At 44.0% G+C, this 22,802-nt stretch overlaps 2 protein-coding genes across 3 annotated transcripts in view; one reads left to right on the forward strand and one right to left on the reverse strand.

Annotated features, from left to right (window-relative positions):
- kcnd2 (potassium voltage-gated channel, Shal-related subfamily, member 2) overlaps nt 1-17,643 on the forward strand; it is a 43,423-nt gene extending 25,780 nt beyond the window's left edge. The window contains exons 2-6 of one of the 2 annotated variants that reach the window (XM_026363948.1): nt 7,399-7,561; nt 8,308-8,406; nt 10,535-10,630; nt 11,911-12,149; nt 14,483-17,643. In XM_026363948.1, the coding sequence (XP_026219733.1) occupies nt 7,399-7,561; nt 8,308-8,406; nt 10,535-10,630; nt 11,911-12,149; nt 14,483-14,669 (784 nt within the window). In that variant the 3' untranslated portion in view covers nt 14,670-17,643. The remainder of the gene's footprint in view (nt 1-7,398; nt 7,562-8,307; nt 8,407-10,534; nt 10,631-11,910; nt 12,150-14,482) is intronic. The other variant, XM_026363947.1, reaches the window with a different exon arrangement.
- A 1,044-nt stretch (nt 17,644-18,687) lies between these two features.
- The window catches only part of tspan12 (tetraspanin 12), an 8,601-nt gene continuing 4,486 nt past the window's right edge, over nt 18,688-22,802 (reverse strand). The window contains exons 4-7 of the mRNA XM_026362024.1: nt 22,444-22,509; nt 20,728-20,835; nt 20,455-20,598; nt 18,688-19,552 (exon numbers count right to left, since the gene is read on the reverse strand). Coding sequence (XP_026217809.1) covers nt 19,244-19,552; nt 20,455-20,598; nt 20,728-20,835; nt 22,444-22,509 — 627 coding nt within the window. The 3' untranslated portion in view covers nt 18,688-19,243. The remainder of the gene's footprint in view (nt 19,553-20,454; nt 20,599-20,727; nt 20,836-22,443; nt 22,510-22,802) is intronic.

Below are 22,802 nucleotides of genomic sequence, written 5' to 3' on the forward strand. Positions count from 1 at the left end.
TCCTCCTCCTCCTCCTCGACAAGATGATGAGTAAGAGTTTGGATGGAGCAGTAGATGACAGATTAATGAAGAATGAAAACAGCTCTGATATTCTGAGATGCTGAAGCTCCTCTGATCCACGTCAGCCTCTGCACCGTCCTATCGACAGCTTCTGGTCACACTCACACTTTGGATGAATCTGCTGCGTTCACTGCTGATGAACTCAAAGTTACTCACTACATAAACACAGTATTTTCATTGTGTTTTCTCAGAGTTTTGACTGTATTAATTACTTCATCTCTCCTGCACCAGACTAAGGATTCAATTCAATACAGTTTTATTTGTGTAGCGCCAATTCACAACAGAAGTCATCTCAGGGCAATTTACAGTGTTAAGGGTTTCAGACCTTACAGAGAATAATTATACAAAAAAGGATATAGAAAACCCAACAATCCCATTTGAACAGGAACGAGGATACCTGCAGATTAGTCAGTCAGTCAGAAGCTGTTTGTTCTAATCATACACATTAGCAAAAGGAAACCTGCAATCATTTTCAGTATTTGCGTTTAAAGCTAATGTTTCGTCATAAAGAGTATTGGTGTGTTCAGGCTGCACTACTGTTAAAAGCTGCAGCTTCATTTAGCAAGAATGACACTAAAGTGTTCTCTTGCTAATTAACTCCAACTCCAATGAGGCTTTGAAAGTGCTGCTGTGATTAAGACAGATGGGAATATGAATATGTGCAGTTTCTGCTGCTGCACACAAATAAACAAACCTGTCACACATCCTGCAGGTTCTCTTGTGTCTCAGAATGTCTGTGTGTGTGTGTGTGTGTGTGTGTGTGTGTGTGTGTGTGTGTGTGTGTGTGTGTGTGTGTGTGTGTGTGTGTGTGTGTGTGTGTGCAGCAGATGAATCAAGGTCAAATTTACTCTGTCAGGTGACAGATTTGTCAGCATGGTGTCTATAGGAAGAGGGCGGACTGACTCTCTTCAGATCAGTTGCCCATAAACACGAAGAGAAAACAGTGAAACCAGTTGTGATACTAACAGATAAAATCTAATTTTGAAACTGATTCAAGGGGCCAGAGACACAGAAAGTGGGTTTCTAACAGAGTCGGATACATGCGGATAAACTGAGGACAACGTGTGCTCTCTGATTTCTACATGACGTAAATTGTGGTGTTAGTTAATTCACACTTAGGTGAAAGTGTGAGCAGCATCGGTCACATTATTAGAAACGCCGGTTCCTGAAGGAGACAAGTGCAGTTCAACAGCAGCATTTGCTTATTTACTTTCTGGTGTTTTACTGCGCAAAAAGGCAAGTGTGACATACAGCAGCTCCGGGTAACATCTAGAGACGTTCAGAGTTCCAGTGCTGGTCTGAAAACTGCTCTAGATATGAAAAAAAAAGATTTAACCTGGACACACGGAAGATTTTGACATGAAAATCACACAAATGTGAAATACAGCTCTCTGATGACACGCAGCATCATTTTAGAGAACATAAAGGTGAATGCAGAGAAGAAAGCTTGGCTACTTCAGCTACTTCATTCTGAAACTTGAACACAACCAGATGTTGTCATTTTAGGTAGTGTCTTACAGGTAGCCTGACAGGTAAAACCCAGGTCCAGTCTTATCAACTCTCATCTGGATCCTTTTCACAGGTGAGTAGAGTTCCCTATGAACAAACTGTAGCTAGAAAAGATGTGTTGTTCCATGTGTGCTGGAAGCTGCAGGTTCATGTTGTAGCTGGTGAAATGTTACACTGATCCAACCTGGGATGAGTTTTGTCTCTAGTTCCAGTTGGTGTAGAAACAGAAACAGAAATGCACTGAACCCCACGGAGCGCAGGGGGAAGCAGCAGTGTTTTTAAAATCATGTCACAACATTTAAAACCTTACAAAGTCATTTTTCTCTCCTTAATCAACCCTCTTGACCATTTCAGCCTGTTTCTTTTCCCACAAATGCATTTCCATCCTCATTGATCATACTTATTCCCTTATCACCATAAACGTATCTGCCTCGAGCAGGCGTGGACGTTTTTTGCAAAATGAAGAAAAATATTCTTCCACAATTATTAAATCAGTGTTTTCATGCAGCATTTTTAATTTCATACTTCATAGTCTGAAAAATTAAATCCAGCTGCTGTTTGTGTGTCTGCTCCTGACCAGCTCCAGAAAAACTCCAGAGTCTCTGTCTGTATTGGGGCATGTGGTATTTCCAACTGCAGGTGTGTGTGTGTGTGTGTGTGTGTGTGTGTGTGTGTGTGTGTGTGTGTGTGTGTGTGTTCGTGCGTGTTCGTGTGCGTGCATGCATGCGGGGTTGAAGTAAGTTTGTTGTTTTATTTCTAGACATTTGTTTTGCTGCTGCTCGTCACTCACTGATAACAGATTCTAATTTTAAATGAATCTTTCCTGTCTGTGTGCTAAAGACATTAATTAGTTTTAAGCCAATGCATGTAAAGCTCATTTGCCACCTACCAACACACTGATCACTGCCGCACACACACAGCTCATACCTAATTATGTGACCAGTCGAATCCCAGACAGAGCAGAAGCAAAGCTGTGCTCATCATCACTCATCATCTGGTCTCAGTGGGAAAACGGGAGCAGAAACATGTTCAGGTACTGATGCTGCTCTTCAGCAGGTCTCAGTGCAGACTGAGGTTTGGACCGAGCAGCAGGAGTTTAGAAAATGATGGTGCATTTGTCTGGATTCAGCTCACACAAATGGAGTAGCGACTGACTTGCAGACTTTGTTTGGGTCTCACGCCGCACACTTTCTTTCATGTTGGTTAATAACCAACTGAACCTGGATCTGGAGAGCAATGCCAACCCATTATACAGCCTTTCAGTGATGAAGAGCGACTGCTGTGCTGTATAAGACACAACTGGTCCTTTATGGACTTCATACTGAGACGGGCCGAGGATCAGGAAACTGCTGCCGAGCTCTACTGAAACTTATGTGAACCTATTTTCAGAGGGTAAAATATCAGCTACCAGCAGCAACTTCACGGTATTGTTATCACTCACCGAGGCTTTAGGGCCTTATCAGTAGAGCAGTGAGCTGTTGGCTGGAGGATAATGGGCTTCATCAGCTGCCTGCTGAGCTGCCAGTTTCCTCCTCTTTATTCCTCCCCTCTGGTTCCTCTTCTGCTCTGTCTTTACCACCTGCTGATAAAACATGGAGACATGGAGAGGGGGGAGAGCCACAGGGCCACGGAGTGTGTGATGTGATCTGCATCGTTGGGATGCTGCAGAGCTGGAAATGGGAAGTGATGAAAATGAGAAGGTGTGAGTAGAGTCAGATGTCAGATGTAGAGTCAGGTACCAGGACCTAATGAGGTTTCTAAAGTCCCTGACCTGCATCAGCTCAGTAACAGAATAAGAAAAGCTGAACAGCTTAGTGAGTCCTGGAGCGTTCAGTGAACATTTCAGTTGCTTTCACTGAAGAGACGAAATATTGGCAAAACAAAAAGTACCCAAATACTGCACATAGTTCACATCTGTGTGTGTGTTGAGCTGGATTATTGTGTATTGTGTCGGCTGGAGGGTTAGAGGATCAGACACGGTGATTAAACTGCCACTGAAAGCCTTTTGGCTCTTTAATCTGTTAAACAGAGACAATCTGAACAAGCTGCCAAAACACACACACACACAGCAATGAGGCACATTAACTCCCCAGAAAAATGATTTACACGTGGAGAAGAAGAAGAAGTATAAATGGTAAATATCAGTCATTACTGAACAGGTCAGGATGTTTTCCTACGCGCTGTATCTGTCCACCCAGGTGTCTGATCACTGACTGTAGCTCGGGGTCAAGGTTCGAGAAACACTGTGTTCTGGATTCTCTGAGAAACTATTAACACAACGTGTCTGTTAACCTTTAAACCAGCTCCCCTGAACCTGAACCACACGGCTCCGGAGGTAAACTCTGGTCTGGGTTCAGTCGGGTGCCCCCCCACGTGCAGATGGAGAACCTCCAACTGTTGCACTTTGTCGTTACTGCACATCTTGTCCTGCACGTGGAAAATGCTCGTGAAAGAACGCAGGAGGTTGTGTAAGGTGCTTCCTGTGGACTGCTGAGTGCAGGAGGTGGTGTTATTAGAGATAGCCTCCATCAGCCCGGTGGAGATTAAGAGATGAAGCAATGGGATCGATCACTGTGATCCAGCTTCACTGATCAGCAGATCAGTCCCAGGTTCCAGCTTCACTCTGACCTCGGTGTGAACACGGATTAATCGTCTGCACCTGGAAATTTCTGATGATTGTTGATCAAGACGGACTCTTCTGTCATGTGGACAGTGAAACAGCTGTGGTTCAGTTGATCTGCACTGCACTTGCTTTAGTGTATTTTCCCACTGAGGGACCAACACACCAACTAGTGACACTTCAGGGTTCGATCGTATGTTTTAGTTGTTTAATCAGCTTCATGTTTCGGAGCACTGTATGTTCCTGTCTGGTGTTTTAACTGATTTCCTACAGGTCGTCTGTAATTTAACGTGTTACTGCAGTGCCGGAGAGAAACGTGTACAGTCTCCTGCAGCGCTCCCCAACACGTAACTTCTTATCTGCAATCATTTAAAACCGTTTTCATCCACCTGTTCACAGATACTAGCTGCGGTCACAAATGTTTCTAACATCCTGCTCTGATCTGTGTCGCTTCCTCTTCTTCTCCTTCTGAACAGAGGTTACGAGCGTGTCACTGCGTCTAATTGAAGTGTAAATTTGTAATTAAGACGTGGAGTGAGATAAACTGAGAGGTGAGCAGGTAGTTTGACTCAGAAAGGACTGAGGTGTTATCTCTGTGCAGGAGGGAGGATTAATAATGTAAAGATGGAGGGAGGACGCAGACTGATAAGAGCTGCAGCTGATGTTTAACCACCTCCTACGCTGCGCTGCTTCAGTCTGCTCACACATCACACACAGTGATCCCACTGTCTAAAAGCCACAGGTCAAGATCCAGGTTCAAGCCCTGAGGCTTCAGGTCTGAAGGTTCGGCTCTGATCTTGGTGCAGGTTTCAACCTGCTGTGGTTAGAACCCAATGTTCTGTCAGAGCGAACTGCAGCTCGTAGTGTGTGTCAGTGTGTGTTATTGTGTCAGAGGAGTTTCTGCTTGGGTCACTTGACCTCAGCATGTTGTTAAACTCCGGACATCAGGACAAAAGCACACGACTGAAATCAGAGGACGTGACTGTGTAGTTCAGCAGCTTCAGTGTTTGACCTTCAGCTGGACCCACATGTCGTGGATGATTCTGACAGCAGTGAGAGGGGAAAGTGCTGACTGCTGCGTCACTGTGAATATCTGCTGTTTGTTTGGACAGAGGACGATGTGACAGTGATGTCAGTGTGTGTATCACCTGGTGATCAAGGTGAATCTGAGGAAAGTCGACTCTGCAGCCAACATGTTCTGAATAAAAGATGAGAGCAAAGTTCTGCTTCTGCTGCATCTGTGGTCAAGGACGAGACCCCCACACACCTCAGTTAATAAAGAAATCGTCATGATGATGAAAGTTTAGATTCGCCCCGGGGGGAGCGGCTCTCACCCAGACCTCAAACCTGAGAGGTTATGGGGCTTTTACCCTGAAGGAACACAGGAAATCCTCACAGACCTCTGAGTTACTGAGTAAAAACTCAGAAGAAGAGTAAAATGGGATGTAACCCCACCCCTCGCCAGGTGATGTCTCTGGGAGGGCGAACACTGCAGCAGGTAGCTCTTCAGAGACCGAGCTCTTTACACAGGTAATGAGGGGTCCTCGTTAAGGCTTTAGCACGACTGTGTGTGTGTGTGTGTGTGTGTGTGTGTGTGTGTGTGTTGACGAGGAGGTCAACACACACACACACCACACACTCTTGTTGAAGGACACAGTCACATGACAGAGCAGCACACACATCTGTACTCTGCGTTTGTGTTTATGACTTTGTAGCTTTCACTGTCCTATTGTGACACACACAAACACAGAGACAAGGTCGCAGCCTCTGATTGGCTGATGGTTGCGGAGACGCTGAGACTGGAGGTTTAAAGGTTTGCAGGTGGAGACGAGGCGAGATCAGTCACTGACACTTTAACTTGGCCTTGGAGGAAACACAGAAACACGCTAACAACACGCTTGTGCAGCCGTTCCAGTCCGAGTCCAGGATCATTTACGCGTTTATGTGCAGGGAAAATCAGAAAATCCAAAACATGGAGCACGTGGTTCAATCTGCAGATGGAGAAGTTGAAAACTGGAGGTTTCTGAGTGAAGTTCTGCAGTTTGTCTGATGACTAAGTGATTGTATGGATGTTTATTGTAGAGGGACGTCAGAGAAGAATCTCCACACGTGTTTCAGGTCCCTGACTCTGACTTTCAGAACAAACTGCTGTAATGTGTCTCCAGGTGTTTTTACCTTAATCTCCTTCACAAGCTGTGTGCTGGCAGGTTTAAGCAGGGAATAGGAGCCAAGCCACATCGTCTTAATTCCTACGGCTAAATTAGTAGAATATTTTCTCACAGCTGCTGGAACAGTGTAAGATTAAAGACCTATGTTTAGATTATTGCTTATCCTCTTGAACATTTGATCACGTCCTGTGTGGACAAACCTTCAGCTTCTCTGTGACAGGATTTCATTTGAGCTGATGAACAAACTGATATAAACATCTGAACGCTGAGCATGCTGGGAATGCAGGGACGCCCATCGGATGGAATATCTGCCTGTCCGATAATAATGAATGAGACGCGTTTTAATCGAGGGAGGGGGAGGACGTTTGAAAAGTAGGGCAGAGAGGAGACGCTGTCACCAGAGACACTGATCAAGTGCATTTATTTTAAAATGAACTCGCGTCCCTGCAGAAGTTTCCTGAATGTATTTCTCTGGTGAGCACAGACGGAGTCGTCGCTCTCTGCAGATCTCTGGCTCCTCCGTGTGGAAGAAGACTGAGCTGCAGCTTCATTCAGAAAACACAGAGTGAAGAGAAAAATGCTGAGTCAGCTCCTTTTCCTGCTGATTGTGTGGAAAAGTCAAATAAGCATTTAGTTTCCACATTGAGTATCTGTCAGCGGCAGCAAACCCATCGCTCCTTATTCATAAATAAATCTACACGCGCAGTTCATCTGCGAAACCCGTTGGAGACGAAGAAGAGAGGAGATGATGAGTGTTCAGGAACACGGAGACACATCAGTTCTGTAGCCACTGTTTGCTTCATGTTTAGCAGGACTTCTTAGGAAGTGTGGATGAATATACGTGTTGGTAACTATGTTTTCATGCTGTTGCTTACTGATGAACTGTTTATTAAATGCACTGGATTGTATACTGAACACTTATAGAAATCTAACTGAATCGAATAAACTGGAAACATCTGGTGTCTGCTGCTCATCATTATCCTCACAGTCTTAAACTGTAAACCTGAAATCAAACGCCCCCTGTCCTTTCTCTCATCTCAGATATGGTGACATGGTACCAAAGACCATCATGGGGAAGATCTTCGGCTCTATCTGCTCCCTCAGCGGCGTGCTGGTCATCGCCCTGCCCGTTCCCGTCATCGTCTCCAACTTCAGCCGAATATACCACCAGAGCCAGAGAGCGGAGAAGAGACGAGCACAGAAGGTGACGACACTGAAATGAGTGTTTAAAACACAAAGCGTCCTCCCAACTCACTGCTGACGGTTTCAAATCAACAAAGTTCATGTTTCCACACATCAGCAGCAAGTTGAGAGGAAGATCTAGTCGTTTATGCATTAAGTGTGTTATCAGACCCCACGTTAAACCTGTGTGTGTGAGTGTGTGTGTGTGTGTGTGTGAAGTGGAACAAACACATGAACTCAGCCAGGCAGCGGCTCGTAACCCACAGGAGAAAAGACAGGAAGACAAAGAGAGGAGGAAACTGTGTCCAGGGCTCCACTTCCGCCCAACATCAACAGATGAGTTTTCTGGTTGTGTTGGCGCTCCCTGTTTATCCGGGGGGGGCAACATAAACACAGTGTAGGAAAGTTACAAAGAAACAGCTGAATCACTTGTGTGTCCACAGAGGATCAAACTGTCCACAGACCCACATCAGACTGAGAGTCCTACAAAGCACCTGAAATCATCAGTTACCTTAGTGTCAGTTCTTCTCTTTATAAACGAGGGTAAAACTGGCAGCATGTCACCGTGTGGCGTGCTTTTCACTCCTAGCTTGTTTGCAGATGTTCAGTTAATCCCATCAGCCCTGTGACATGCGAACTCTTCTTCTCTTATCTTTATGTGTTGTCTCTGTTCACCAAACGTAGTTTCAGTTTGTGCTGCTTTAATCAGCTTTGTGCAGCAGACACCCAGGCGACCACAAACGGACGTTTGTATGTGTTCACAAACAGAAAACCAGGCTTGCTAGAATTCGTGCGGTGAAGAGCGGAGGAGCTAATGCTTATTTGCAGTACAAACGCAGCCGGCTGCTGATTGACCCAGATGAGGAGGTAACCGTGGAAATGCAGTCGTCGTCGTCGGATGCTGCTGTTTTCTATCCTTTGATTTGCTCTTTCTTTCATGTTTTCTTGAGCCGTGGCCTAACGCTGCAGGCTGCTGCATGCTGGATGCTCGATGTGAACCGGAGGGAGATTGGCTGTTAACGTCCTCATACTGCCTTTTTTTCATCTTCATACTCAAATGTTTCATCATGCTTTGATGTTTCTTTATCGCCCCGTGTCTACTTATCCATCCATTTGGTTCAACAGTAACATCATTTCCACTGGATCTAGTTAATCATAAAAAAGGCCAAAGACATGATTTGGAATACACCTCCAGAATGAATGACTTTGTCCAAACCTGCAGCACAGACCTCACATTCACTGGACGTTTCCTATGCAGCAACAGAAGATTTTACAGGAATCCTCTTATTGTTTTACTGTATTAAGTATTAATCAAAGTTTCTTATAGCCGTATCCACCACTTTTCTGACCCTGACAGTTCTCCATCTTTAGCAAAGTGGTAGCAGTAGGTAGTTTTAGTTCCTCAAACCTTGACAGACGTGTTGGGAAAACTGAGCACTGCACAGCTCAATACTCCTGATCGAGGCCTGAGGCAGTTTTTCAAACTGATGGAGTATTAAGAAGAACTAGAAGAAGTGGTGCAGTCACTAATGTATGAAGTAAAAATATTTGCTTGCGTGTGCCGTGTCTCTCAATAGTTTTTTGTAGTAATACCACAGGTAAGCCCCAGGACAAAGTGGCTGAAGAGCTGAGTGGTGTTACCTAATCTGGCCTTCTTTAGAGACAGTGAGCTGTAGAGTTTAAAACTCAAAGTGTTACTGTTGAACTGTCTGTCTCACTCCAACATCGGCCTTTGTCTGTGGCGACAACCTTGACTCACTATCGTCCCTGATTTCTTCTTTCTTTGCCAACATAGAGGAGGATCATTTATTTCTTACTAACCAAGTGGTGCATGACCTGACGGTCTATATCTCACCAGCAGGACACCAACAGCTTCATCTGCAGACGCTGTACACCTTCATCTCTCAGCTCGTTTCTTCTTCTTTTTTGTTTTGGTCGGATTCATTGCATTTTTACTGGCCCTGCCATGTGGCTCAGTTGCAAACTGACTTCGCTGCTCGTAACATCATGATTACATGTTGGAGTCCATCCCAGTGTGGAGGAATGATACTGGACTGAGCCGCATGTCAGTCGGCTCGCGGCATCCAGCGGACAGAGTCAGTGTGACTCGGAGGTGGTGGTCGAGGGCGGCGTTGCTCAACAAACGGACCTCTTTAGGTTTGAGAACATTATGGAATTTAGAGAAAAATGCTTGTTTGATGTTTTACTCAGAGTCAGATGGGAGGAATGAAAAGAAAGAGTAAAGTCTGGTCTGGGACATATTCACACTAAACACTGGTCTAAGTCAGACTTTACCACTGGTATATACAGTACACACTGGGGGGGGGGGGTAAGATTCATGAACTGCTTCAAGATCTTTGGGAACAACACGTATCACTAGTTTTAGGGTGCATAGGTTTGAGGTGCATCAATTAGGTCCGCCATTTCCTTCAGGGTCCTCAGGTCTCAAGTTTTCTAAACCATTTGCTTTGGTGCTGCTAGGAAGGTCCCAGGGAATAAGGTTGATTACTTTTTTTGGGGCTTCCATGTCTGAGGTTTGTGGTTTCCTTTAGGCTCCTCAGGAGGGTGGTATAGGACCCTCTTAGGATGGACCCTTAATTATGTTAGCCCCTGGCTTGTTTTCTGACTCTGAAGAAGACTGCAAACAGGCTTTTTTCTTTAAAAACGGACTTAGCTGAGCTCCTCACAGTGATCACAGTCCTCAGTCCCTCTGTCCGTCCACCCGTGTCACATTCAGTCTGATCCCCCTGAGGCTCTCTCGGCTCAAATGAGGCTCACATTCAAACAAGCAGAAGCACAAACCCGTTTAGAAAACAGTGACACAGCCGCTAAACAGCTGTTGTAAGTGTCCCAAGTTTGAATCAGTCAGATACAGCGAAGTGTTAGTCCTGTCCAGGTGTCGTGGTGGGTCAGACTTTATTTGTACTGTTGACTGAAGACATGCCCTGTGACGCACTCACTGTGCGGTTATGTGATCTTTGTTTCTTCCCTGAAGGCGTCCAAGGAAGCAGGACAGGCGCTGGTGTATAAAGCCAACCCCAACTTTGAGGTGCTGCATCATCACCTCCTGCACTGCCTGGAAAAGACCACAGTGAGGACACACACACACACACACACACACACACACACTGACACTGTTATTTCTAAACTGTGACATTTCCAAATGTAAGTCATCTGCAAAGAAATGCACATGGGTAGGTACCACTTCACAATACCAGGAAAACGATAAAGATGATTGAAGGAAGCACATTTCAGTTTCATTAGCACAAGACAGCCTAATTCTTCAGTTCAGTTTCTTCCAGTTTGCATTACAGTGGCAAGGTAAAAGTATGTGAACCGTTTGATATTTCATGGTTTTCTGCATTAATTTGTCAGAAAATAAGATCTGATCTTCATCTAAGTCAAAGTATTAACAAATAGAATGGGTCTAAAATAAGAAAATCTGATCTTTCATGTCTTTATTGAGGACAACCATAAAAACCTTATAGTTCTCTTCTAGTCGTTCCATAGCATCTCTGTTGGGTGGAGGTCTGGACTCTGACTCTAGAAGGTGGATTTAGTTTTTCTGAAGCCATTCTGTTGTGTGTTTTGGATCATTGTCCTGTAGCATCACCCAACTTCTACAGACTCTCAGCTGATGAACAGACATTCTTACATTATCCTGATCATTTTTGAAACACTTGGGAATTCATCTTCTGCTTGTTCAATGTTTCACCTGCACAGATGTTAGCCAGTTTCCAATGATGCCTTCGAATCTTTATCTGTCTCTGTGGTTGTTTCTTTATCTCATTGATGAGTGTTTTTTTGGCTCTTGGGGTCATTTTGACTGGTCGCCCACTTCTCGGTGGAGTAGCCACAGTCCCTGAGTGTCTCCATTTGTAGATTGTTTAACTGTAGACTGGTGAGTTTCTAATCTCAAGCCTTTGACTTCACTTTTTAACCTTTCCAGCTTTATATAACCAACAATTCTTGACCGTAGATCCTCTGAAAGCTCCTTTTGGTGAGGCATGGTTCACATAAATCTATTCTACTTGTGCGGAGTAAACAGTTGAAGTGGTTTTTGTCAGTGGAAGTAGCTCTAGTCCACACCTCCAAACTAAATTTGGTATTCTAGGGGTTCAGATACTTTTTCATTAGCACTGTGAGGTTTTTATGGTTGTTTTCAATAAAGACATGAAAGACCAGATTTTTTTTTTTATTATTTTAGGCACATTATATTTGTTAATACTCTGATGAAGATCAGATCACACTTTAAGACAAATTAATGCAGACAACAATAATATTCCACCAAGTATACATACATATCATTGAATTACACACTTCCACCTTTTTTCCTTGCCCCCTTTTTAACGCCTCACCTGGACTCCTCAGAACCACGAGTTTGTAGATGAGAAGACGTTTGAGGCGAGCTGCAAGGAGGTGACTTTGGTAAAGCAGGTGTCTCGTTCTTCCTCCACATCCTCCTCCTCACCACATGGCTTCAGTTCTTGCTGCACTCGCAGGAAGAGGAAGACCTTCAACGTCCCAAACTCCAACATATCTGTGGGTCTGCAGGGCAACGTCCAGGAGCTGAGTACCATCCAGGTCCGAGAGAGACCATTTACCAACAGGTATGAAACTGTGATTCAGAATGATTAGTTTGGATCTGTGACTGTTTCATTTATTTATTTTTGTAAGCTCTTGCATCTGCTAATTAAAATAACAACCTGAAGGTAAAATAAGAATATCTGTTTTTATTTTAATCTGGATAAGGGTTTTGTGTAGCTATAGACTGAGTCAGATCCACAGTCGTTGGTCTAGTCCAGGTATCAAACTCACTTGCACAGAGGGCCAAAACTCAAAGCACACTTTAGGTCATGGGCCGAACAGGATAAATATTTATTGAACATGCTAAAACTAAATGTTTTTTGAGCATAAATGTGAATAAAAACAGACAGGAATATTATTCCAGATTAACTCAACTTAAACTTAAAATACTTTGCTCTTCATCAAAACATCTCCTGTCAAAATTATACAATTACAACTATGAACATGCTGCAAAAAAAAAAAAAGATACCTCTTTAACAGCCAACAAATCACTTCCCAATGAAAAAATTAACATGGAACGAGAGTGCTTGTTATCCGTTTGTCATTCATTCATTTTGGTTCATTTTGATGTTCAGCAGTTGCCTCATATTGAGGTCCGACAGACTGCTTAATGGAGTTGATGATTTACTACAACCTTTAACCATTTATTGAACTTTGCTGTTTAACACTGAGCCAAAAAAGAAAGTAAGATACAAGAAAATGTAAGGACACATTTATTGAAGGCTCTGTAAAACAATGTCATCAGAGTTCTGTCAACCTGAAACTTCGTCGACCCAAGAGGCGTTGACTCTTTTTGCACATCATGTCTGTATTTTGTTCAAAGCACAGTTTATTGTCAGTTATGGTGTCCAGATATCTAAAGGACTCAACCGTTTCTACAGCCTGGACATTTATTACAGTGCTGACTGAGCCTGGTGCATTACGTCTAAAATCAATACGCATGTCCTTAGTTTTAGTCCCTTTAAAAGGTTTAACACCCAACCAACCAGAGAGCAGTTCATTTCCAAACTTTGGTGTTAAGGAAAATGCAAGAGCTTAATATTTTTATTCTAAACTTTTATTTCTCATTCTAGGAGCTGCGTCATGTAAATATATGTAAAAAACAACTTTAGCTGGTATTCCCTGTACAGTAAATATCCTGAGTGAAGTTAGAAACAGAAACGAGTGAGACGCTCCCAGATATATTGTGTATAAACACCAGAGAGCATGTGACAGTATATTCCCATGTAGAGTCAGAGAGCAGGAATCCAGAATATGTCCAGCTGTGGGAGGCTGTGGGAGGTCTGGGAGCTCTGGGAACTTTCTTCTAAACATGGACAGCTGGGAAACGAGCTCCTCCTGTTTCTGTCTGGCTCTGTAGCTGTATCAGTAACCATCACTGCTCAAACTCTACTGTTTGCTCATCTCTACACCCTAAATCTCGCTGGACTCAACATTTCCAACAGCCATTGATCCGACCACTGTGCGTAAGAGCGTGTAAATACGATTCCACGTGAAGGTCAACATATCCGCTAACCAGTGAACTTGGACCTGGACACTCACTGGCTCAAGGCCACTGAAAACAGGCACATGAAGTCTAAAGTCTCCATGTCCACCAGCAACATGAACAGATAACACATTTAAATATGTATTTAATGTGGACTGTCAGAGTCAAAATCCTTGCATGTGCAAACATACTTGACCAATAAAGCTTTTCTGTAGCTATGTAGTCTATACTCTTACATCTGTCCAAAAGTCCAGAACTCAAAGATATTCAGTTATAACCAGTCATTCAGGTGGATTTTTGGCTGAAGTTTTAGCGTTGATGAAACTTGGCCCAGTTACCTGCTGCTTTAACATCTAGTGAAGACATCTCCTCCGCAAGGCGCCTGTTCAGCGTGGCCTTCGCTCAGTGATGGAAACAAGCTGAATCCTCCCATCATCACTGATGGAAGTGAAAAATAAACGGTTGCCATAATCACACCTCCTTATTACTGACTGTACGCGGGTAAAATGTAAACTATAGATGGAAAACTATGCTGCGGGTGTGTACAGAGGCTCCACGCTGATCCCACGTCTTGTTTTTCTGCAGGTAATTTAGTTGAAAGGATTTAGATTTGAATCACTGGTGCTTCAGGAGAGTCTTACTAACAACAGATGGGGATGAAGTGTAACACATTTGCAGATGACTTTCACCTTAGTACTAACAAGATAAACATCACACTGAAGAGCCCTGAGGTCTGTTTTCGGGTCTTGGTTGTTTTGGTTTCTAAGGTATTCGATACTTTTACTTCACTTTTTAAAGAAGGTAAGTTTCATAATAAAACACAACTTTTTACTTGTGAACCTAACATCACAGTTTCCTGTGTTCCTCCAGCCGGTGCAGTCGATCCAGTCTGAACGCCAAATTCGAGGAGACGCTTCCTCTGAACTGTGACCAGCCGTACCTCACCTCTGCCATAATCAGTATGCCCACGCCGCCTGGCACCACACCCGAAGGTGACGAGTCCACCAGCTCCACCGACTATTCCCAGGCCAACATCGTCCGGGTGTCAGCACTCTAGACGATACCCACCACCTCCAACACAGAAACACAACCACTCAGCAGGAGAATGAAGGGGGAAGAGCCCCACGGGTCCCCGTCACAACAGACCCAGACGGCAGGGTTTGGTAGCTGCATCATGTGTCCATGCTGGAAGTGGATTGTTCTTCACGCCACCTCTCTTGGAAAAGCACAGCGAAACTCAGCTAACTCCCCCTGGATTATAACATTTTCTGCATTTTCCTTTAGGAACGATTTCACTTGAACAGTCAGACATCAGGAAGAGGAAATGGTCTTTGTCTGGGAGAAATCGAAATCGTCACTACTGCACCAGACCTGTAGCTCTCAAATTTGAAAACATAAAGAAAACTGATGCTAACACGTCTTCTATATTTTTCCGATGCAGTTTAAAGGAACTGTGTGTCATGGAGGGAGCTGCACAGTTAGCTGTCGAACCAGAGTCTGATGAGATGCTTGGCCTAGCCTAGCTTAGCACAAAGACTGGAAGCAGAGGGAAACTGCTAGCCCAGCTCCAGCAAAGTGAAAAACAATCAGTCAGATCTTTGTTTTATGTTGTTGACCAGCTAACCAGCAGGCAACCAGTCCTTTCAGGAGTCAGCTGGGCGTAGTTGACTCAAAATTTCAAAGTACTAGCATTAAATCTATCAGTTCCATCTTCTAAACCTTATTCGTTTTGTTAAATGATCTGTTTTGGATTTTTTGAACTTTTGAAACAGTCTTCCAGAGCTAAATCCTACTAAGGCTACAATATCGAACCACTGACCTCTGTGTGAACTAGATGTAAAATAAGTTGGGGGGTACATTGGCACGCAGCCAGTCTGAAGCTTTTCCCATCATCTCACCTGTCCTGATGTCTGACTTGTGGATTAGTTATATTGGTTTTTAAGAAACAGAAACGTATTCTGGAAACGTCGCGCTGAATGATTCAGTGAACCTCCAGATTTTTTGGAATGATCTTTTTGTGACTTTAAACCTGACTTTTGTTTTTCCCTGTCGTAAGAGTTGCAGATACGATTAGGATGTATTTACCACATTTATCCAGCACTCAGACGTCATGAACTCACTGCTCGTCCACGTCACTTTCATGTCACTCTCTGTGGTGTCTCCCAAAAGTTAGAATAAAACATTTTAATTTGCCTATTACCCAGCACCAGGTGATATTTTCATAATCGCACAGGTGAAGAACTGAACTGAATTAATCCAACTTTCAATTTTTCAATATTTGGGTATGATTTCCTGTTTTGATTGAGTTTGTGTTCTGTATTTATTAGTGATTACTTTTTATTGTTAATCGTCTCATCCATTATTCACTATTTTCATTCGTATGTTTTTATTGTTATAAAGACAAAACAGAAAAGCTAACTCTTCTCGTATGCAATGAATCACCGTACTGTAGCATCACCAATGTACTTTTTAATGAATCATTGCAAGTTTCTTTGTTGATTTTTGTATTTTGACTTTTTTGCTTTTATCTGCTCTTTTCTGAACCTCTGGATACGTGACGGCCATAGAAATCCTGTACAGTAACAATTCTGGATCAGGGTTGAAGTAAACTGGTTAACAAATAGCTGACTTACAGGAGCAGGTTTTGTATTTGCCTTTGTGTTTTCATGTGTCGGACGTTTCTCTGCATGCAGATTCTTCTGACTGAATGCTGAGGCCCAGCTGCTGTGATACCGGGAGCTCGAGGTCCGGTCCTGACTGTGTATATACTGTTTTTTACCTGATCTTTCTCTCTCTGCGGTTCATGAACACATCATGAAAAATGAGAAGAGAGAACTGTTTTTGTCTTTTGACATTTATCTGTGTTGTCTTGGTCACTGATTAATTTAATGCACACGTTGCCTAATGTTGTTGTTTTTCCTCATCGACGTTGTATGAGGGTTAAAGTACAGTGTCGGCCACATACTTCAGGGAGATTTACATTAGTGACATTGTACCGACAGCTGCAGCAGCCATGAATAATAACTATTAGTGACCGCCACATAACTGACTGAACTTAGCTTAACTTAACTTAAGTCCGAGTCAGAGTTAAGAAAGATAAAACGTATCACTAACTCGGATGCTAAGGGTCTAACTGACATTTTCTGTAAGTGTTAGCATGTGTTTTAGTGAACCATTCCAGTCTTCAGGCTATGCGAGGCTAAAATCCCAGAATCCCAAGATGTTCTCCTTTTAGTTCTAACGTTTGTTCGTATTGGAAGTGAATATTTGAGGGTTGGATCTCCGGTGGAACCCTGATAACCACAATATCAGCTTTTTTCTTTTCTTAAACTATGAAAACGTTTCTTTCCTCAGTGCTGAGACACCTGATGGATGTTTCTACACCACAGCAGATTTGTTCTCTCGTATGATGTGATTTTCCTTTTTAAAGCTGGAGTCAGTAGAGCAGCGGTGCAAAACCACTGACAAAGGTCTTAAGTGGACTCATTTCTTCTTTGGTCATTGTAAAGAGAAACTTTTGCCCCCACCCGTATCATCCTCAACTGCTCGACTGTCAAATGTGACATATGCGACTGATGTCTTCTCATTCTTCTCTGTTTTTGGTTTGGAATTATCCTTTTAACTGAGGGAGAGGAGAAACTACTGCACAAATATATTTCTGAGGATCAAAAGAACGAAGAATTCCTATAGTTACTGATGTTTGTGCACATGTGCTGTAATCGTTGTGTAGTAAGCCATGTCTTATTTTTTAGATCATTTCCATAACAAGCTGTAGTGTCTGTAGTTCTGATGTGTGCTTCCAGATACAACATGCATGCGTTTGGTCCTCGTGTTGGAGGGAGGTTACCTGGACATGTAAACTGAAGACATTTTGAAGATGAGTAATAATTATTACATCTGATTTGTTCAGCTTGTGTTTCATTTTAAAAATACATGAATTATTGAGAATATTACTAAAAATCAGAAACGTCCATGGTTTTAGTCCGGTGCCGTGTCCATAGTAAATAGAATAAAACTTTGTCCTTTTAAAACCAGTCTGTGTGTTTTCATTCAGCACACAACCTGTCTGTTCTGTTACCATAAGCTGCACTAAACTACGTGAGAGACATCTACAGTAACATCTGAGGCTGTGATAGGAAAGTGTAGTTTGTCGCAGAGACACGATTCAGTCACATCAGTTCACTACAGGAAGAAGTGGCGAACAGAAAAAGGTCGTCTCCGACAGCCACATCCAGCGGACACTGAGGGAAATGAACTATTAATGCACTGTGCAGTGGTTGTAGAGGTAGAGTTTCACACTGCTGGATGTGAGGAGCTTTTCACAGCGAACAGCTGACAGCCTTCTTATAACCGTGTGCTACGTTCTCCACTTTCAGCAGCAGCTGCAGCAAAGATGAGGAATGTGTTGTAGGTGACGTTTGGTGTTTCAGAGCTTTAAAGCTTCTGTCAGCAGTTTGGTTACTTCGTGTTTTAGTGAAGGTCTTCTGCTGGACATGGGGAAATTGTTGTTGGATGATGGTCCTACTACCCAGGAGGAAGCGGGTAGAAGCTGTGACCCCCTCACATATGTAAACAGAAAAAACAGTAGCACCACTCAGTAGAAAGTAATCCAATGCAACATTACCTTTAACTATGAATTTACACATTAGGCGCTTCACAATTCCCGAATAGATCCAGAGGATCGGTTTCAGCTGAAATAAAGCAGAACCTGGTGCTGTCTTTACTGAACTCTAACGTGTTCAGCTGTTCTCCTTCACTGAGACTCTTGGTTCAGACGAAAACCTCCCCTGTTTCTGTAGTTACTGCTTCACATGACAAACAAGGGTTCAGCTTCACTAGAGAACATGAACTCTGAGGAACCTGCTGGCTCAAGGGTCTCTGGACTCAGACTAAGATTGTTTGTGTGGGAAGATGCTCCACTCTGTTACGACTGTTTCCACCCAACAGATCGATACATCTTCACTCTAGAGGATCTACTGACTTACATGTGGTGGTGTGTTTTTATTATTATTAGAGATAATAATGTGTGAACCAAGGTTTCCCTGTGGGTTATTCTGGTTTATTCTACCACAGAGTGGAAACTAAATCAACCACCCGCAGTCTGTTGTGAGACAGATCAGTGTCTTCCTGCTTTAACGTTTCATTTTTATTCCAGTGATAAAATGATCAAATGCTCCAATAGCTGTGAGACAAATAGTATTAAATATTTCACAACATGCACAGATTCTCATATACAGTATATCTCGGTGACAAACACAGTTTATCTTCCAGTGGGTCCTCAGTCGACTCCACGACCGTTTTTCTACAGTGCGAAGTGGACAAGAAACGTGTCCAGCAGTGGTTCTGTCTTTAGTCTTTCTGTCCAGTGAAACCCTCAGAGTACCACAGTCAGTCAGTTGACAGGTTTCTGTCCCTGCTCTCTGTACTGTTCACGTGTTTTGGATGACAAGATGAACCCGGTTTATTCCCACACTGCTCGTTTTATCGTTTCTATTAGTGCCAGAAACTCTGTCCTCACCCAGGTGATAGATGACATGTAGGAACACGGGGAACATGACGACTCTCTAGGAGTCGGCTCCAGGATTCCCTCCACTCATCTCCAGGCTGCAGCTGGAAGCCGCTCCCCACCTGCTACGACAGACGTTCCATCTCAAACTGGTTTTCACTTGGCACGTTGTTGTTGCAGCCTTTCTGCGTGTGGCTGCAGGCTGGGTGGGAAGCTCCAGCTGAGGGGCCGTGTGAGACTGTGAGGGGGCTGGCTTCCTGTGGCAGCGGCGACTCCAGCTGTGGAGACTTCCGTCCGTAGTACAGCGCCCAGAGCAGCATGAGGGTGAGCGCCATGGCCAGGATCTGGGCCACACCGATGGACACGCCCAGGAACCGCAACACCTGCAGCTGCTTCGTCCCACGAATGAAACTGTAGATCTTTGGACCACAGCCCTGAAACACAGAGAGACAAAGAGTCGGGTTTAACGGCAGGGTCGAAGAGCAGCGTCCAGACTACAAGGGGTTTGGGACCAGGGTGGGATGGCAATGGATGAGCCAGGTGTTTTCCACGCGTGGCAGGAGCGAGACATGTGAAAACACAGCTCCACAAACTTTCACCTTCTTGTTGTTTCTGTTGGCCAGAATTCCCCCAAAGACCTGGACACGCCGGCACTGGTTCGCTTTGAGTCAGGACATTGTGAGACGTCCCGGGTGCAGAATGTTCATGTCTGGTCCCCGCTCGCAGTCCTGTTATCTACCTTTTTCTTTTGGTCCCTGTCACCTCTCCCACTGCCCTGAACCTCCTTCACACGCCTAACCTCATCAGATCCAGTGATTTATGTCCAGAACCAGTTCTCCTACAGTGTCTAAGTTTCCACATTTCTCACCTGTCTGTTGTTGGACTTTTGTGTGATCCTTTGAACTCTTCACCTCCCAAACAGGCTGATTCTGACCTCTACCTGTCACCTACCTGTACCTGTCGCTTCTTGTTTATCTGGATCTGGATCTTATCTGCAGGGTTTTGCTGCTTGGACTGTGAGAACCCGTCTGTTATTGCAGTAACGTCACTTTTACATCTTTTCAGGAAAAATGCTTTGTCACCAGTAGCCGCTCTAGTTTCATGTTGTAGTTGTTTCTGTCTGTCCGAGACCATCGGCTCTTTGTGATCAGTGGAAGTACGCCTCCAGTCAGACCCGGACTGTTCAGGAGCATCACCATAGCATTAGCACCACGTCCGGTCCAGATCCACAGCAGCACTAGAAGCTGAGGTGGACCTTACTCATTCAGATTGGTCTTAAATGTGCTCCTAATCGAACCTGCAGAAAACCCTGAATGGACTGTGGGCGGGGTCTCACCTCTTGGTGGAGGTCACTCAAGTCGTGGTAGTGGGCGTGTCGAGCGCAGCCTGGATACTGATTGGAGCAGCAGGAGTCCGGAGGCCACTCCATCTCCGTCATCTCCAGCCAATCAGTGAAGTAGATCACACCGCAGCATTTAAACTGTCCACAAGTAAACACACACACACCTGTCAGGGCACAGGTCACATGATCACAACACGTTTGTGTGTGTGTGTGTGTGTGTGTGTGTGTGTGTGTGTGTGTGTGTGTGTGTGTGTGTGTGTGTGTTACCTCTGTCTGGAAGCTGTTCCACGTGTGTGTGAGCCACTGGTAACGCTGCAGACCGTAGTTCGGCATCCGGGACTTGAGGCTGATCATATCAGAGCGCTGCACCGACGGCTGACACGCGGTTACACGGTTATTATCAGAGAACAAATAAATCTGTGCAGCTTTTTCTAAATTTGTATCAGAGCAAAGAGATTTCACTCAGTGTAGTTTGTTTTAATGAGATCCACCGATACTGTGTGATAGCAACACAGTTAAGAAATATCATGAGACAAAGATGAGTATTTTGTTATAGACAAATATACAAGGTATTTCTCATCAGAACAAATCATTTAGTTCAGATGGTAGAACTTCACAGCAGAGTGATAGTGGTTTCATATCTCAGTAATAACTAAAACAGGGTTAATATACTAGTAATAAAGTAATGTCATTCCTGCAGTAATAACCAGGTAATAACTTGATTTGTGTCGGTTACAGGAGGCCAAACACACCTGGGGAAAGACAGAGAGCTCCAGTAATTACCTGGTGTAATAACCATGAAACAGAGCTGTTACTGTAAAACTGCCTGGTTCTACTTTAGTTCATGCTCGAATCTGTAGTGAGAAACAGGGATGACATGACAGCCCCCCAGCACAGCTATGGTTTAAACCCCGGCCAAGTCTTCGGTCTGTACACCTCAGACAAACGTCAACAGAAACGACTCAACGCTCGCTGCTGTTCTCAGATTTGGATTTGGATCATTATGAACACAGTTTATGATTTAATGACACATTCATCGTCAGCCGTCTGCTCCTCTGAACTCAAGGTTGGAAGCTCGGTTCGGTGCCCTTATCAACACTGAAGCAGCTTTTACTCATTGTAGCGCTCGTCCTGTTCATACTACATACAAAACGTACCTGTCAAGGTGAGACTTCACCTACATCAGTTACATCATCCTTCCATTATCTCTCCTCCACTGCAGGGACAACAACAGGGTCACTTCCAGTGCACAGGGTTTACCAGTACGAACAGGACGACGAACGATCGAACGATCACAGCATGAAAAACACCTGGCTGTTCTTCCTCTGGTTCCCCTCTACCCTGAGACCAGCCAGGTGTGTCAGCTCCTCTGATAAGAGCCATTTACTCTGACTACAATACCCACAATCCCCTGCAGGCATGGGAGGTGTGTACTGATGGAACACAGGTGAGATAAGACACACACACAGCTGCTGTCATGTGGCAGCTGGTGAGATAAAGAGCATCCTGGAGGCAGAGAGGGCCTGAGGCCTGACTGACGTGTCATTGTTGTGAGCCGTGTGAAACGGGAGCTGATGTGTGAGCAGCAACGAGCCGGACGTGCTCCACATGTCTGGTTATTCTTAGACCAGAGACGTGGGTCACAGCTCAGTTCCTATCTCGCTGCGACTGGTCAGAACACAGGCGTCATTTCACAAGACATAAAAATGCTGGTTATGAAATAAAGTCGTAATTTGCGTCATATCGGATAAAAGGTCGTAAACTCTTCATGCTGTTTCATTCTTGATTAACAAGAACCAAGTCACAGTGATAGAACTGTGATATTAGAAGGTTCGAGGTGATGATTACATAAGAGAGTTGAAATTACAGCATTGGCACTTAATGAGAAACATTTTTGTGTCAATGATTCTCAATTAGTTTAAACACAGACTGTAAATAAAACTGAGTTTATATTGTAGAAAAGAGAAAAACACGTTTTCTGACCTCATCGTACGTCCAAACAGCACTGGCCAGCTCCACGCAGAAGATGACCAGCAGACTGCAGAAATACTGAAACACAAACACACTGTGTTTAGGTGGTTGGTAGTGGACACACATCTCACTGCACGTTGAACTGGACTTTACTCACGTTAAGTCCGTTTTTTAGAAACACATGAAATTACTTGTAGTCTCTCTGGTGGATTCAACAATCTGCACCTCATATAGACACAGAGCCCTGACCCCCAGCCCTGAAAAAGCCCCCTCCATTACTTACTGCAGCTACAACCCATAGAACGTCCAACATGAGTAAGTGCCTGCAGATTTACATTAGTGGCTGTAAATCTCTTGTAAACTATTGTGAT

This window comes from Anabas testudineus, chromosome 23 (assembly GCF_900324465.2).
Source record: "Anabas testudineus chromosome 23, fAnaTes1.2, whole genome shotgun sequence".
Taxonomy (NCBI): domain Eukaryota; kingdom Metazoa; phylum Chordata; class Actinopteri; order Anabantiformes; family Anabantidae; genus Anabas; species Anabas testudineus.